The 14128-nt window shown below is 45.6% G+C and overlaps 1 protein-coding gene across 2 annotated transcripts in view; it reads right to left on the bottom strand.

Moving 5' to 3' along the window:
- Window positions 1-14128, bottom strand: part of CTNNA1 (catenin alpha 1) — a 117149-nt gene that overhangs the window by 20790 nt on the left and 82231 nt on the right. For both annotated transcript variants that reach the window (XM_063413776.1, XM_063413777.1), the window contains exons 10-11: window positions 10823-10915; window positions 139-295 (exon numbers count right to left, since the gene is read on the bottom strand). In XM_063413776.1, coding sequence (XP_063269846.1) covers window positions 139-295; window positions 10823-10915 — 250 coding nt within the window. The remainder of the gene's footprint in view (window positions 1-138; window positions 296-10822; window positions 10916-14128) is intronic.

Genomic DNA, 14128 nt, shown 5'->3' with positions numbered 1-14128 from the left:
AAGGTGATCCCAGGTGAGGTGTGACAACACCATCCCTTCCAAAAGCCTCACAGACCCCGGAACACGTGTCCAAACCATTCCTTTCCAGGACTAAGCTCTTAGGAGGATGATTATTTCTGAGCCTGGAGCCTTGATTACCTGACACAGCCAGGAAGTCATCGATGGAAGTGATGTCATCCACGGCATCCGTCAGCACACGGACTTGCCTCTCCCACTGCTCCTTGAACAGATCCATGTTTTCTTGAGCCAGTTTGCTATGGGGTTTAGCAGCCAGAGCCAGTGCAGCATTGATGACCTGCAAAACACCTCTGGATTTTTAAAACATATCCCAACAAAACAATTACCTCCTTTGTGTTTATCCAATGAACTCAGCAGCAAACAAAGCAGGTTTAGTAAGTTTGGAGGAATTGATGTTTAAACACAGAAGTGCTTAATTTTGTTGCTCTCACATCCAACTTATACCTGCTTTCACATTTCTTATGGATAGTTATTAGTAGCAAAATCACTTGGCAAGTTTTCACAAGACCTGGTCTCACCTGTCTCTAGCAGCTCGTGGTAACAAGGTGTTGCTTTCCCAGTGCAGGCTGTGTTCTTAAGGATTTTAGACAGGATGACATTTAGTACACTCAGGGCTGCATTTACTACTTGCCAACAACTCAGTAAAAAGGTCACAAAAGGATTAATCTTATACAGACTGAAGTAGAAAGGATATGCAAATACAAAATTAAAGACAAATTTTGATTTATCACATTTCCTTGAAGCTTTACTCTGCATCTTTTCAGTAATTGTTGTAATGACTTCAGATTTCTGCTGTGCCTGTGAACAAGCCAGATTAGCCAGGGAACAGGAGATGCTCCTTCTGAATACCCTCTCCTAATTTTCTTCAAACCTAAAGACCAGAATTTACACCAGATCCTAGTTCTTCTCAGTAGAACAAATGCTACACGTGCTGCTGGGTCACAGAGCTTACACTGTGTCCACTAACTGGTCATTTAAATGACCACAAAAGCCTCTTTGAATGTGGGGAGAAACCAATCTCAACAGCCTGGTCCTGCTCTTGCTGCAGCAGAATGCCCTGGAAACGTGCCAGGTGTGAGGAACCATCCGCAGTCAGAGCGCCACATCCCAGCCCTGTTCCCAAGCACCTGAGAGTCAGAGCTAATTAACTCACAACTTCATGGTGTAATTTTTCTTCTCTACTTTGGGACTGTATTGATTTCACAAACTTGTCGACCAAAACATGTAAGCACCAGATGTTCCCACTTTTCCAAAATCTACTTTCTCTACCTGCTTCATTTACACGTGTCACAAAGCATTTAAAAAAACATATAACTCACTAAACATGGAAATGATGGTGATATCAAATGTACTGGGACAGCACTGAATGAATCAGGCAGGAGGAGGGGGCTGCTTCGCCAGAGAGATGCCAGGAGTTAGCAGTGACAGGCAAATCCACGGCAGGGCTGGGCTGCTCCCCATGCCGCCTCTGGAGCTGGGGCTGCAGGTCTGGGGCACAAAGCCAGCCCAGCTCGGTGGGTTTGGTGACAGTGACAAACACAAGAAGCAGCACCTGAGCCTGAGCAGCATCTGCTCAGGGCTCTGTGGGGATGAACACGCCTCTGACCCCTGGAGGAACAGCACTGTCCCTGTCCCCACCACCACCAAGGGCTCCTCTGCTGCTCCCCTTCCTCCAGCCAGCAGGGTCACACCTGTGTGGCACCTGCATGTCCTTTTGGGATGTCCCTGCTGCCAGCCGCGGTCCCTGCTGCTCTGCCATCCTGCATGCATGGAACTGAAAGTCCTGAAAACCCCCAAAAAGCCTTGCAACACCCAAGAAAAAGATGTTTAAAACTTTAAAATCAAACAGAAATAGAGGTTTTAGAGAGGCAAACCTGTCCTCTGCTCAAGAGCCCTGATTTGCAGTCCAGCCACTGCCACCTCTCACCCCAATCTGATGGATGTAATGAATTAACCGCCTATCAATCAAAATCTATCCAAGGTTTCACGAAGATGAATCTGAACAAGTGTCCTGGAAACAGGAGAGATAAACCAGACAATCCTCTAGAAATCTGCTCTCACTTTTATCCTGCTAGAAACTGTCACTACCGAGACAGAGATGGTGGCGAGGCGATACCAAGGGTCAGGACATTTTCTCTGCTCTTCTCAACCTGCCTTGGCCCATATCAGATATAAAATATCCTGTAAGCACTGAGACAGGGCAGCATTAATGCTGCAGGAACATATGGCCTGGCTTCCTGCGAGATGCTTGTCTGGACACAGCAGCTGTCTGGACAATTAATCTTCACCAACAGCGCATGTCAAGCCCAGATGCCCACGTTCAGCACCTCGTCACACGTAGTGGCAGAGCTGTCACACACACAGGGCTCTGCAACTGCTCCACAACCTCAAACTGTGTGTCCTCACCAAATCCAAGCACAGGAGGCACAGGCTGCATCACCCTGCAGCTTGTTCAACCAGAAAAAGGGTACCTTTTTTATACATTAGCAAAAATGTATGGCCAAGGTAAATGTATTTTATAAAAATGATCAAGCAAAACCAGTGTTGATCTCTGTTACAGACATTCCTGCGGTAGGGAAGCAGCCAGCAGTGCTGGAGATGAAGAGACCTGGTGGGGATAGCAAAGGTTATCCATGGTCACCATGGAGCTACGACAAACCTACAGCTCAGGAGAGCCATACAGGTGTGAGTGCGCTCAGGGAGAAATTCAGGGCAGCAGGCACAGCTCAGCAGTCCCTTTTTATAGCACACACTCTATAACTCCATGTGCAAAGTGGCCACAACAGGCAGCTTTAGCAGGGGTGATAAAAGCCTTCACTCTGTGGAGAGTTTAGAATTCAAGTGGGCAAATCATCCTGGACGTGTCTCACACCTGTGCCTGAGGAACGTCCCAGGGATCACTGATAACACCCTGCATGTGATCTATTCCAGGGAATATACTCTGGTATCCAGCACAGAGTGATTGATTTATTTTCCAACAGATGCTTAGAGAGACGTGGGAAAATGACAGGGATGCTGGATCTTAAATAGTCTGTATATGCAGCAGGACTATGATCCCTTTATTATCTAAAAATAAACACTTTCAGGGGGAGGAGGAAACACTTTTTTGGGTGAAGGGATGGACCACAATACACTTTTCTTTCACCAAAATGCATAAAGCATTGGGCAATTACTTTAAAATATCAGTACCTCTCACAGGACGGGGACAGCCAGAGTTAAAACACCAGGAAGATCACAACTGGACTATCTGAAATATAGCCATTTCCATGTAAAACATTTGGCAATTTCAGGGAAATATTTTGTATTTCAGAGCTTTTCAAGATGCTGCCAGAGCACTGTGATCACAATGAGTCACTGAAGTTGTACAAAGAAAAGAATCAAACAGGGACATTTTGAGCCTATCCAGAAGGAAATGAAGCATGGCAAGAAAACACACTATTTTTATCGGTGCTTTGTTTCATGTAGCAATTGCAATGTTCGAGTCAGACAGCTCCACACGCCGGATTGCGCTTCCAGCGAGTTCCTTGGAACCTCTCCCCTGCACCTCACAGCTTCCCGTGGCAGCAGCCAGGGCTTGGCAACACCTGGGGAGGCTCAGCATTCCAAAGATTGGAATGGATGTCTCAGTCTGCACCTGGAGTCCTCTTCTCATCCCTTCCATGGGAAGAAGCTGTTGCTTTCCCCTCTTTTTATGTTCCCTGTTGAAACCAGAGATGTCAGAGTGGTTGTGTCCTTCCCCCTTTGCAGGACAGGGCTCTCCAAGGCTCCCTGCAGTGACTCCTGCCTGGGTTACAACACTGCAGCTGCTTGGCCCAGAAGCTCTCTCAAAAAGCTCAGCTATTCTGGCCAGAAAACACCTGAACCTCAGATAAACCTGTGGGTAAATCACAGCCACTGGGGTCAGCCAGAATGAATTCTTTTAGGCTAAATTCAGGATGGCTTCCAGCCTCAGCTTTATAGCACCCCAGCTGAAAGTCAGAGAGGCCAGAAGAAAGCTCTTCCATGTGGTGGTGTTCTTACAAAGAACCACTTTGTATACTTGGCTGGCATGGCCAAAGGAAGAAATATCACTTGGGAAAGGAAAACTGTCACCCAGCTATTTACATTGCAATCCCAACCTTTTGTGTCTCAGTGCAAACCATGTCTGACCCATACCCATTTCAGTGGCTTTAAGCACTTCTTGATTTTTCCCTCAGTCCTTTTGATAAGAAGCTTTTGCTCCTTCCAGGACAATGTTCTTCCTGCAGCTGGTTTAGCTTTTCCTTGATTCCTGCAGGATTCATTTTAGGATGTTACTGTGTCCCAACAAGGAGGAATTTTTCCATTTCAGAAGCTCTGAGGTGAACCCCCAGTCCTCTCCCCACACTATACACCACTGCTTTACAATCAAAACATCTGCAGTTGCTAAATAATTCACTTGGGCTTGGGGTTTATATAAAGATCTTGACTCGCTAGATTTCTTGTCGCATTTAGATAATGAGTTGGAAAGTAGCTCAGTGGCCTACAGATCCAGGATACTTTGTATTTGTAGAAAAGAAAAAGCAAATAAAACAAGCCCACACCTATCAGCTCTGATCTCAAGGGCAGAGGAACACGCGGCACACACAGTGCCCCACTGGAGATATGAAATCAGTTTTACTCAGGAGTATGTGTAAAGAAGCCAAGCCTCTCTGCCCTTGCCCAGGTGGATTTTAATCCCATATTTTCCTGTAATAAAGAAAGCATTGCTTGCTTTCTTGCAGTTTATAAGAAGCTCCTCATAATTTAACTTTACATACACAAGATGCCAGAGTTGCCTCCAGTGCTCACCCTGCTCACGCCTCTTTCCTGCTCCTCACTGTATTTTGCTCCGAGTGTTAAAAATGGTTTATGAGGAGGACACTGAAATCACTTCCAGTTACATCCCAGGCCAGGTTTGCATGCCCACATCTGTGTGTGCCAGCCCTCCACGTACTCGAGTACAGCAAAAAGCACTCTGCAGGCTCTGATGAGCTGAAATGCCTGGGAGCAAAACACACAGCAGATTGTTTCACATTCTCAGAAGCTCTAATGGCAGTGACCAGCAATGAACAGAGGATGATGCACCAAAAGAGGAAGGAAAAGTTTCCTTTGATTCCCAATACTTTGTTCCCATGTATGAAAGACACTTTGAGCACTTTTCTTTCCTGTGAGTTACGCACGGAGTGACTGCAGGGATCTCTGCAGAGATATTTACTCGTCTTGTGGCAGTGCTGGAACGACCCACAGATCCACATTTTACTGAGTAACTTAGAACCACAGAATGGTCTGGGCTGGAAAGGACCTTAAAGCTCACCTCTTTCCAATGACAAAGACACCTTTAATTATCCCAGGCTGCTCCCAACCCCAGTATCCAACCTAGCCTTGGGCACTGCCAGGGATCCAAGGGCAGCCACAGCTGCTCTGGGCACCCTGTGCCAGGGCCTCAGTGCCCTGCCAGGGAACAATTCCTGCCCAATATCCCACCCATCCCTGCCCTCTGGCAGTGGGGTCCAGTTCCTGATGCAGAGTCCCCTCTCCAGGTTCCTTGCAGCCCTTTCAGACACTGGCAGGGGCTCTGAGATCTCCACACAACCTTCCCTTCCCCAGGCTGAACATTCCCAGCTCTCCCAGCCTGGCTCCACAGGGGAAGAGCTCCAGTCCCCCCAGCACAAAGCCCTTCTCCAGCCCAGCATGTACTGTCACAGCAGTGTTTGCTATTTGCTATAAAGACTATTTGCATAGTGTGTGAAGAAAGCATTTTCATTTGGAGCTGTGGGCTGCTTTTGTACTGCCAGTCCATGCAGAAACTGTAAGAATTTTGGTGTGATTTATCTTGCTCCATTTTGCATTTTACTGGGTTCAAATGCTGAAATTTTGGGGGTCTGAGGGACTTTGTGCCTTTCCTGGAAGCTGTTCCAGCACTGTGCTCCTCAGATCCTGTGCCTGTAACGAAACAAAGGGCCCTTACTAACACACTTCCTTCCACAGAACTGAATCCTTTTCCTGCTCTTTCCTTATTTTTATGCAGCAGTAACTGTTCGAATTTCTAAAATTGTTGCTTTTCTGGTCAGCTTTGGCTTGTGCTAGCAGTTCTTCCCAGTGAGCCTGGGTGATGCAAATCTGCAACCCAAGTGTTAAGTTTTTAATAGAAGCATTTCTACTCAATGCCAATAAAATGTTTCAAGCACCTGTAATTAAACAGTCTGGAGACAGATCTGCTCGTTAGAACATTAAAAAAAATCTGACAGTCTTTCAAAGCGATGAAAAAAGGGGACAATTGTTTGATGTTAAGTCTTTACTGCAAGAAAAATGAAGTTCTCTCCTTCTCCAAAAGCTACCAGAAAATTGGTGGTGATTGGGGACTCAAGGAGAACAAAGTCTGCTGGTCACATTTGGGTTTGGTTGATTTGAAGGGTGTTCTGCAGGGTTTTTTATTTCTCTAAGATACTCCAACTTCTGAACAAAAGTTTCTGGAACTCTCCATGGGATTCCTTCTGCTTTGGTATTTTGTCTCTGTGTCAGTAGGTGTGATCACATACAAGCCATCTGCCTCATCAGAAATCCATAAGCAGCAAATGGCTTTTCAAGCAGTTCAAAATTGGAATAGAAGGATGTGAACAAGCAGTTATTAAAACAAGATGTTAATATGAGAAGAGCCAATTTATTTTTATTAAAAATGTAATTTAATCCAAGAGTTCTCTGGAGTCAGTTTGATGGGTGATGCGTGTGCGTGGCGAGCAATTGCGAGCACTCCAGCAGGTATGGAGGGGGCTGGGAAGGACCTGTGCTTCCGCGTGCTGCCTGGTGGCCTCCCAAAGCTTCTTTGGAGGATGAGCTCTTTGGGCTGTGGTGGAGAAAGGCACCCAGCCCTGCCTTTCGTGGGGGAACAGGTGCTGTGTGCCCTGGGGCAGGTGTGTCCTGCAGCCCCCTCCCAGGGGATGCTCAGTCCCCAGGGCAATGGGCTCCTGCTTGGCTCCCAACCTGATGGGAACTCTACCCCACAGTTATTCCTTACAGCTCTCAGCCCCACTGCAGTTTGGGCAGGAGTCTATAGATGAACTCCATGGAGGCTGCAAAAACCAAGGAAGTCAATGTCTAGCTGGTAAAAGCAGCTGGAGTGACAGCAGACTGTCACATCAAAAGGCTGGAGCAATTCCTCCTCTGCAGAGCTGGGCTGGGGCATTCTCACTGCTGGTTTCTAACACCTACAGCCTGTATGATCAGAAACACTCCGATGGTTTCAGCTCTCTTCCCAGGCATCTTTAATGCAGAATGCTGTTACAAAACAGCCTTTGCAGACTCCCAGAGCAAGTCCTTCTTGGAAACAGAGCGCAGACGCCAGAGCTGGGAGCAAGGATCCAGGTTTCTGAGGCGAGATAAACAAAATCTTTCCCTAATTCACCATTGGCAAGCTCTGTGTTTAGAGAGAAGGCAAAGAAAACTTCCCCCCGCGCTTGTGAGGCAAAAGCAGGCACAAGCAGCTATTCCAAGCATTTCACAGCAGTAATTTTCCATTTCTATTAAGAAAGACAGTTTAATCCTTTTTTTTTTTTTTTTAATTTAGCTGTAGTGATGGAGAACTTTGCTCCTTCCTCCTAACTCCCTCCAGCCTGGCCTGTTCGCCAGCAAGGCAGGGCTGAGGGAACTCCTGGTGCTGGACAAAGCTGGTTCCTTCCACACACAGAATTCCAGCAATTCTCAAAAGAAAGAATTCAGGCAGGCTTGTAAGTCAGGGCTTAAGGAAGAAAACACAATGACCCACTGAAACTGCTTTATTTCTGCCCTGTAAACCCAGACTAAAATCACCCAGTGGCTACTCTGGCACAGCTCACCCCAACAGCTCCTCCTGCACTATTGAAAGGGAGCTCTAAATATCCCCTTATAACCCATGAGGTCTTCAATGTCACATTAATTTCTGTGCTAACTGGCTGGGGACCCACAAACAGGAAGGATGATGTTACTCCTGAGGAAGGGCTGATTTCCAGTAACTAAACCACGCTAAATAAATTGACTGCTTTTTTCTGTAGAGAGCTTTTGGTGAAAAAATTTCCACATTTTCTGTTTCCTCAAAGTAAATTTCAAACCTGAGGAGGTCTGAACCCAGGGGTGACACTGGCAAGGACTGACTGCTTGTCAATACCAACAAAACTTCCAGGTTTTCCCCAGCCAGCTTGAAGAGTTGCCTGTTCCTTCCTCCTGCTGCCAGTTCAATGGCTCCTGATGGTAAGGGAGCAAATTATGTCTCTATTTGAGCTACAGCTTTTATAATTAACTCTACAGATTGATTTCTGCAGAAATCATTCTTTAACCGGGAATTCCCTACTCCCAGAATGGCCTCTACTCAGATAAACTGTTTAAGAGGTTACCTGGCACTCAAGTGCATTAAATTTCAGTTTCATCTTTCAAGCACAGCAATACTTTGAATTACATTTCATACACTGTATTTCTGTGTGCTACTGATAATACCTTGAAGTTTCTGAGACTATTGTAATTACTGATTGACTTGACTCATTCTGAATCCAGCATCTTCCTGGAAAATATCATCTGAGCCAAAAAAATCCTCCAAAAACATATAGGGCATATAATGTTGGGTTTAACCTGTATTTTATGCCTAATTCACACATTTGTTCAGCACAGCCACCCAAGAGGATTCAAGAAGCAGCTGTGAACCTCATCAGGAATAAACTGCAAAATAAATAGGTAATTGTCTAAACAAGGAAATAAAATCCCACTTTGCTGTTCTTGATATTGAGACTCTTTTAGAGATTGTGGAGAATACCCAAGGTTTGGGGACAAGCTGAGGAAGGCAGCTGAGGAGGAGGAGGATGGAGAGCTGTGCTGCTTGCACTGGCACAAGACGAGCTATTGTTACCAGAAAACACAGATGCCATTTGTAAAACAGCTTAGACAAGTGCCCCTAATTATCTCTCAGGATTCACAACATGTTTAAATACTCTTAGAGCATTAAAGAATCAACCCAAGAGCATGTAATGTAATATAAAAAGCACTCTTTCAACTGCTATGAACATCTATAGTGTCATTTACTAATCTCTTGGTGATGACCCTGAAATTAAGGCAAGACTGTGCAGTGGAACATCTAAACTGTAGGCTTGGAAGTTCAGAGATGTGACCTTTGTAAAGCCAAAACCCATCAGTTAAAGCCTTTGTGCACTACAGATACTCAGAGCTTCCAATGTGTGTTAAATATATTGTCCATAATCCCTGAAGTCAAAGGTTAACAGCTGCACTTCAGGAGATGTGGCTACACTGGTGACTACAGCTGGGTCGTTATTCATGCTGACTACCATGGTGCTTATTTTAGCCAGGAGTAGATTTATTTAAATAGGTAGTTAGCTGTTGGAAAAGCAAAGATAGAGGAGTCTGAAATACACACAGCTTCAGCAATGGAGAGAGGAAAACACCCCCACAGACTTGGACCAACACCAGAAACATTTAGATTCAAAGAGAACCTAACTTTCTTCAGATGATTATTTTCAAAAGCAGCAGCATTTGTTTGGAACACCCTGCGTTAGACACCCATATTCTGGGAGATATCTAAAAAAAACTTCTATCAGCCTAGTTGGCTCCTTCAGGAAAGAGCAAGCCCTCATACCAGGGAAGACGGATTTCTAAAAGCTTTTTCTTCCACATGCTTTGTTCCAACTGCAAAACTTGACCTTTGGTTTCAGCAGCCATGCACAGCCCTCACCCCAGCGAGGGGGGAGAGAACTGCTCAGCCAAACGCAGGAGTGGGAGCACAGAGAGCCACCCTGGGATGCCCAAAGGCCTCCTTCAGGATTCAGTGCTTTATGTTCAGGGGCCTGTCTTCACCTGTTTAACAGCACAGTTACCTGCAGGTCGTACAAAAGGTAAAATAGTCTGGCTCCTCACACTGCCTTCACCTATTCCATCCAAATCCCCTCCTGCTGGGGTGGGTACAGGTGAACATCTCTGTTCTTTTATACTGGTTTTAAAAAAGATCAATACAGATGGGAAAACCTGGAGAAATTCCAAGTAATCCTGAGACAATATACTTCATTTTCATAAAATGCCATTTTGCCAATTTTTCTGAGTATATATTTTCTGTTAGTTCCTCCTTACCAAAAACACATATTTGGATGTTTTAGATCTGAATTTCCTGTTGCTTTAAAAAATGTAAATTACACGAATCAACAGCACCCTGAAGTCTTCAGGGGTTTATCCAAGTATCTAGTTGTTGACATTTAAAACACCAGGCTGTCAAAAAGGAAGAGGATAGTCTAGTGCTTATATAAACTTAATTTCCTTGTTTCCATTAAAAAGTTATTAATTAAAAGATAGTCTCAGCCAGGCTCACACTGTTCACACACAGCCAACTTCCTCTCATCCTACTCCATCGGGAAGATTATTTGGCATATTTATATTCTACTCAGGCAAAAAATAGTATTTTATAATTCATCTTACAGCATGCCCAGGAGCAGTGCTAGCACCTTCACAAGGCACCTCTCTGCAGCACAGATGTGCACAGGAAACCACTGAAGCTTCCCACATTTACTAACTGCAGGTTACTGGAATGTCCTGGCCAAGTGGAACAAGAGCTATGACATAAAAACGACCCTTTCACATCAGTGGTTTCTTTGCCACAGATTTTAAAGTTTCTAAGTCTTGATGCCTATGCTGCATTTCATTCTCTACTTGTACTAATGGAAAAAATCAAATTCTGCAGCAAGTCACAGACAGCCACTATGAGACCAGAGCACATCCTAGGCAGCACCAGCTGCCCAGCTGGTTGGGGTTTGTTCTCTGCTGTGATGCCCTTCCTTACCTGGGGGCACAGGGCCTCCAGCTGGCTGGCTGACATGCGAACCAATTTCACACCTTCCTCATTGTTGGAGATGGAGCAGGCCAAGTTGGCAACCTGTGTCAGAATGGGGAGAAAACAAAACACAATGGTTAGAACTGGAGGTTATTTCCTTCTGTAGAAAACTTTTGTCTAATCCCAACAGTCACCAGTAACCAGTAACCCATCATGGAACAAAAAGATTCCACATTTGTTCTGTTCTAACCAGTTTTTAAACTACTAATGGCACCTGTTCCTTTTGTAGCATTAAATTTGTAAAACTTTGGATCATAGAATCCCAGAATGGTTTGGCTGGGAAGAGACCTCAAAGCCCATCCAGTGCCACCCCCTGCCATGGGCAGGGACACCTTCCACACCTTCCACCATCCCAGGCTGCCCCAAGCCCCAATGTCCAGCCTAGCCTTGGGCACTGCCAGGGATCCAGGGGCAGCCACAGCTGCTCTGGGCACCCTGTGCCAGGGCCTGCCCACCCTGCCAGGGAACAATTCCTGCCCCATCTCCCATCCATCCCTGCCCTCTGGCAGTGGAAGCCATTCCCTGTGTCCTGTCCCTCCACCCCTTGGGAATTGTCTCTCTCCACGTTTCCTCTGGAAGCTGCAGTCACAGTTTAACAGCCCAATCCCACCCGGGTGAGAGGCCCCAACCCCACAGAGCTCGAGCTGGTTTGCCGGTGTTCCATGGGGCCCCTCTGTGACAGGATGTGTCACATAAAGCCTGGCAGGTGTTCCTCCAGCCCTCTCTATGCTGCAATTCATCAAATAAAACCAGTACAGGAGATCTTCAAGATGCATCCACAGGCCTCCAAAATTTGAATAGGATCTCTTGTGATGCTAAAAACTTTACTCCACAACCTTGACCTGCTGCACAGCATCACCCTTAACTAGGTCAGCCTGAAGCAGGGACCTCTGTAAACACCTGCCTTTTAAGAGCATGGAGGATGGGGACAGCACAGAATTTTTTGGTAATTGAAGATATTCCTCATCCCAGAGCTACTCTCAGGGGAAGGAAGTCTGAAATAAGTTACATTTCTCAGCTGACAGGTGAATGACAAGCATGTTATTCTGAGCCATTTGAACACAGAACGCTGTAAAAATAGCAGCAAGTGAACTGAGACGAACACCAAGTACTGTCCTTCCAGAGGCTGAGCAACCTGCAAAGCCCCCTGTAAATGTGCCATAAAAGCATCACCAGGAGCCAGCAGATGCTCAGTAACACCACTGAAACAGATTTCTCCAAATACTTTTCTCTATAAGCTGGGGAATTTCCATTCTGCCTTTAATTAAACTATTCTTTGCATTCATGTAAGTCATTTTGAAGTAGTATCTGCAGCTCTACCACATGTTTTTCCCCCTCCCCAAGCCCTTCCCTCACGGCAGATGTTCCCACACAGAATACATTACTGTCCTGCAAATCATCAAGCACGTGCCATTACACTTGAACAGCATTTTTCATCAATCCCATGATCAATTTGGGGAGCAAAATCAAGTTCCCACTGCAGAGCACACAGCCTCTTCCTCCCTCCAGCTCCAAGCCAAGTTATGGAGGATGGAAAGCAAGGGTGTCAAGAGGAGAGGTGTTTCCAGCACAGAACAAGCAAGCAAACAGATGTGACAGCACATATTTGGAGGAAAACAAACTGAAGTTGAGAGAAAGCCTGTGTAACATCAACAACACAAAGGAAACTCTGCCAGCTCTCAGGAATATTTGTCCCCTGCTCCTAAAGTTTCTCTTCCACTCATGTTTGGATTCAAGTCCTGCACATGCAGGGGTGAACTGAAGGATGTCCCCAGTTCTCTGCACATTGCTGCAGGCAGGGCCCAGCCGAGCCAGGGCTCTGTGAACAGCTCCAGCCTCTCTGCATGGCACCCCAGCAAACAGCTGGCCCTGGAACACCCTCTCACACAGGGGTTGTGTTTGAACATCGGCGAGTTTTCCTGTACAACTGCCATGCCTTGAATCCCTAGTTCCCAGTGAGCTGCTGGGATGATGTAAAGTACATCATGCTTTTGTTTAGAGGCTCACAAGAATCAAAAGACAATCAGATGCCATGATTTAAAAGTCAAATAAAGATTTTGCTGTTGGTGTAAGTACAGGTCATATTTTTGAGAAACAGCAGTTTGCCAATATTTTTTATGGTCCGTATTTTCCTGTCACTCCTGCCTCCACAGGAGCATTACAACCTCTAGGAGCGAGGAGAACACAAAGCTCTATTGAGTAAGGGCAGAATAAAAGCGACATTGAAGCACCACAAGATCAGCCTCTCCGATATCTGGAGATGTTGTGCTGTCTCTCAAGCCAAGTGTGATGAATCAAGCGCACAGAAACCCTGCTCTATCTGAACACAGAGAGGCAAAGAACTTAATAATGGAGTGTCCCCACCACGGTATAATGAAAATTTGCTTTTTTGCACAGTCATTTTTGAGCAGTCATTTTTCTTCTGAATACCCAACTGATGGCAATTCTTCTTTAGAAAGCGCCTGACTGCCACTGCCAACCCTCATGAAAGGAGCGTGTGTGCTTCCCTGACTGAGGGTCTTTGGCAGTTTAAGACAATCCAACTGTTGGCTGCCACATCCCATCCCCTGCGCCTCCAGAGCTCAACACTTCATTTCAGCACGCTCATCCAAGAGCCAGCTATTTGCTCTGGCGGGTGCTTTCTCTGCCAGATCAGCACACAAACTTCCCAGCAAACTCTGCTGAACATCAGAGCGAGGCAGAGACATGGCAGCAGCTGAAATGACTTCAGAGTGCTGCAGACAGGGCTGTAAATTCACAGCAGTGCAGTGTTTACTGCACCCATGGGAAAGGCTCTGTCAAACTACTGGAAAACACTCATAAGCCTCTTAAAATTTGGAATTTAAGAAGAGCTGCGTCTACTAATTAATCACGCTGTAAATGACATAACAATGATGTATTCTAAACTGTCAGTGATTATCAGTTGCTCTATAACATCAATTCTGAAATTGTTGTCCACCACCAGATGAGGTGGATGGCTGCAGGATCAAGATATTTAATTTTGAAAGTACCTGAAAGGACTCATCTTCAATAATTCTTGGGTGATCTGACAACCTCGAACTCCCTCTCTCTTCAGAGGATAGGGTACTGCTGGCCAGTTATTTGGCACATACCCGTAACACATTGGATTTTGTAGCTGAGATGAAGATCAACTCTTTCAAAGCCCACAGAGTGCTTGGAAATCATACATTTCCAAAACTTCTAAATTAAATAATGCACCTCAAGGGAACAAAAATTTCCTTTAAATCAAATGTG

The sequence above is a fragment of the Prinia subflava genome, chromosome 16 (genome assembly GCF_021018805.1).
Source record: "Prinia subflava isolate CZ2003 ecotype Zambia chromosome 16, Cam_Psub_1.2, whole genome shotgun sequence".
In the NCBI taxonomy this organism is placed as follows: Eukaryota; Metazoa; Chordata; class Aves; order Passeriformes; family Cisticolidae; genus Prinia; species Prinia subflava.
The sequence above is the reverse complement of the archived record's forward strand: the minus strand, read 5'-3'. Positions and strand labels throughout refer to the sequence as shown.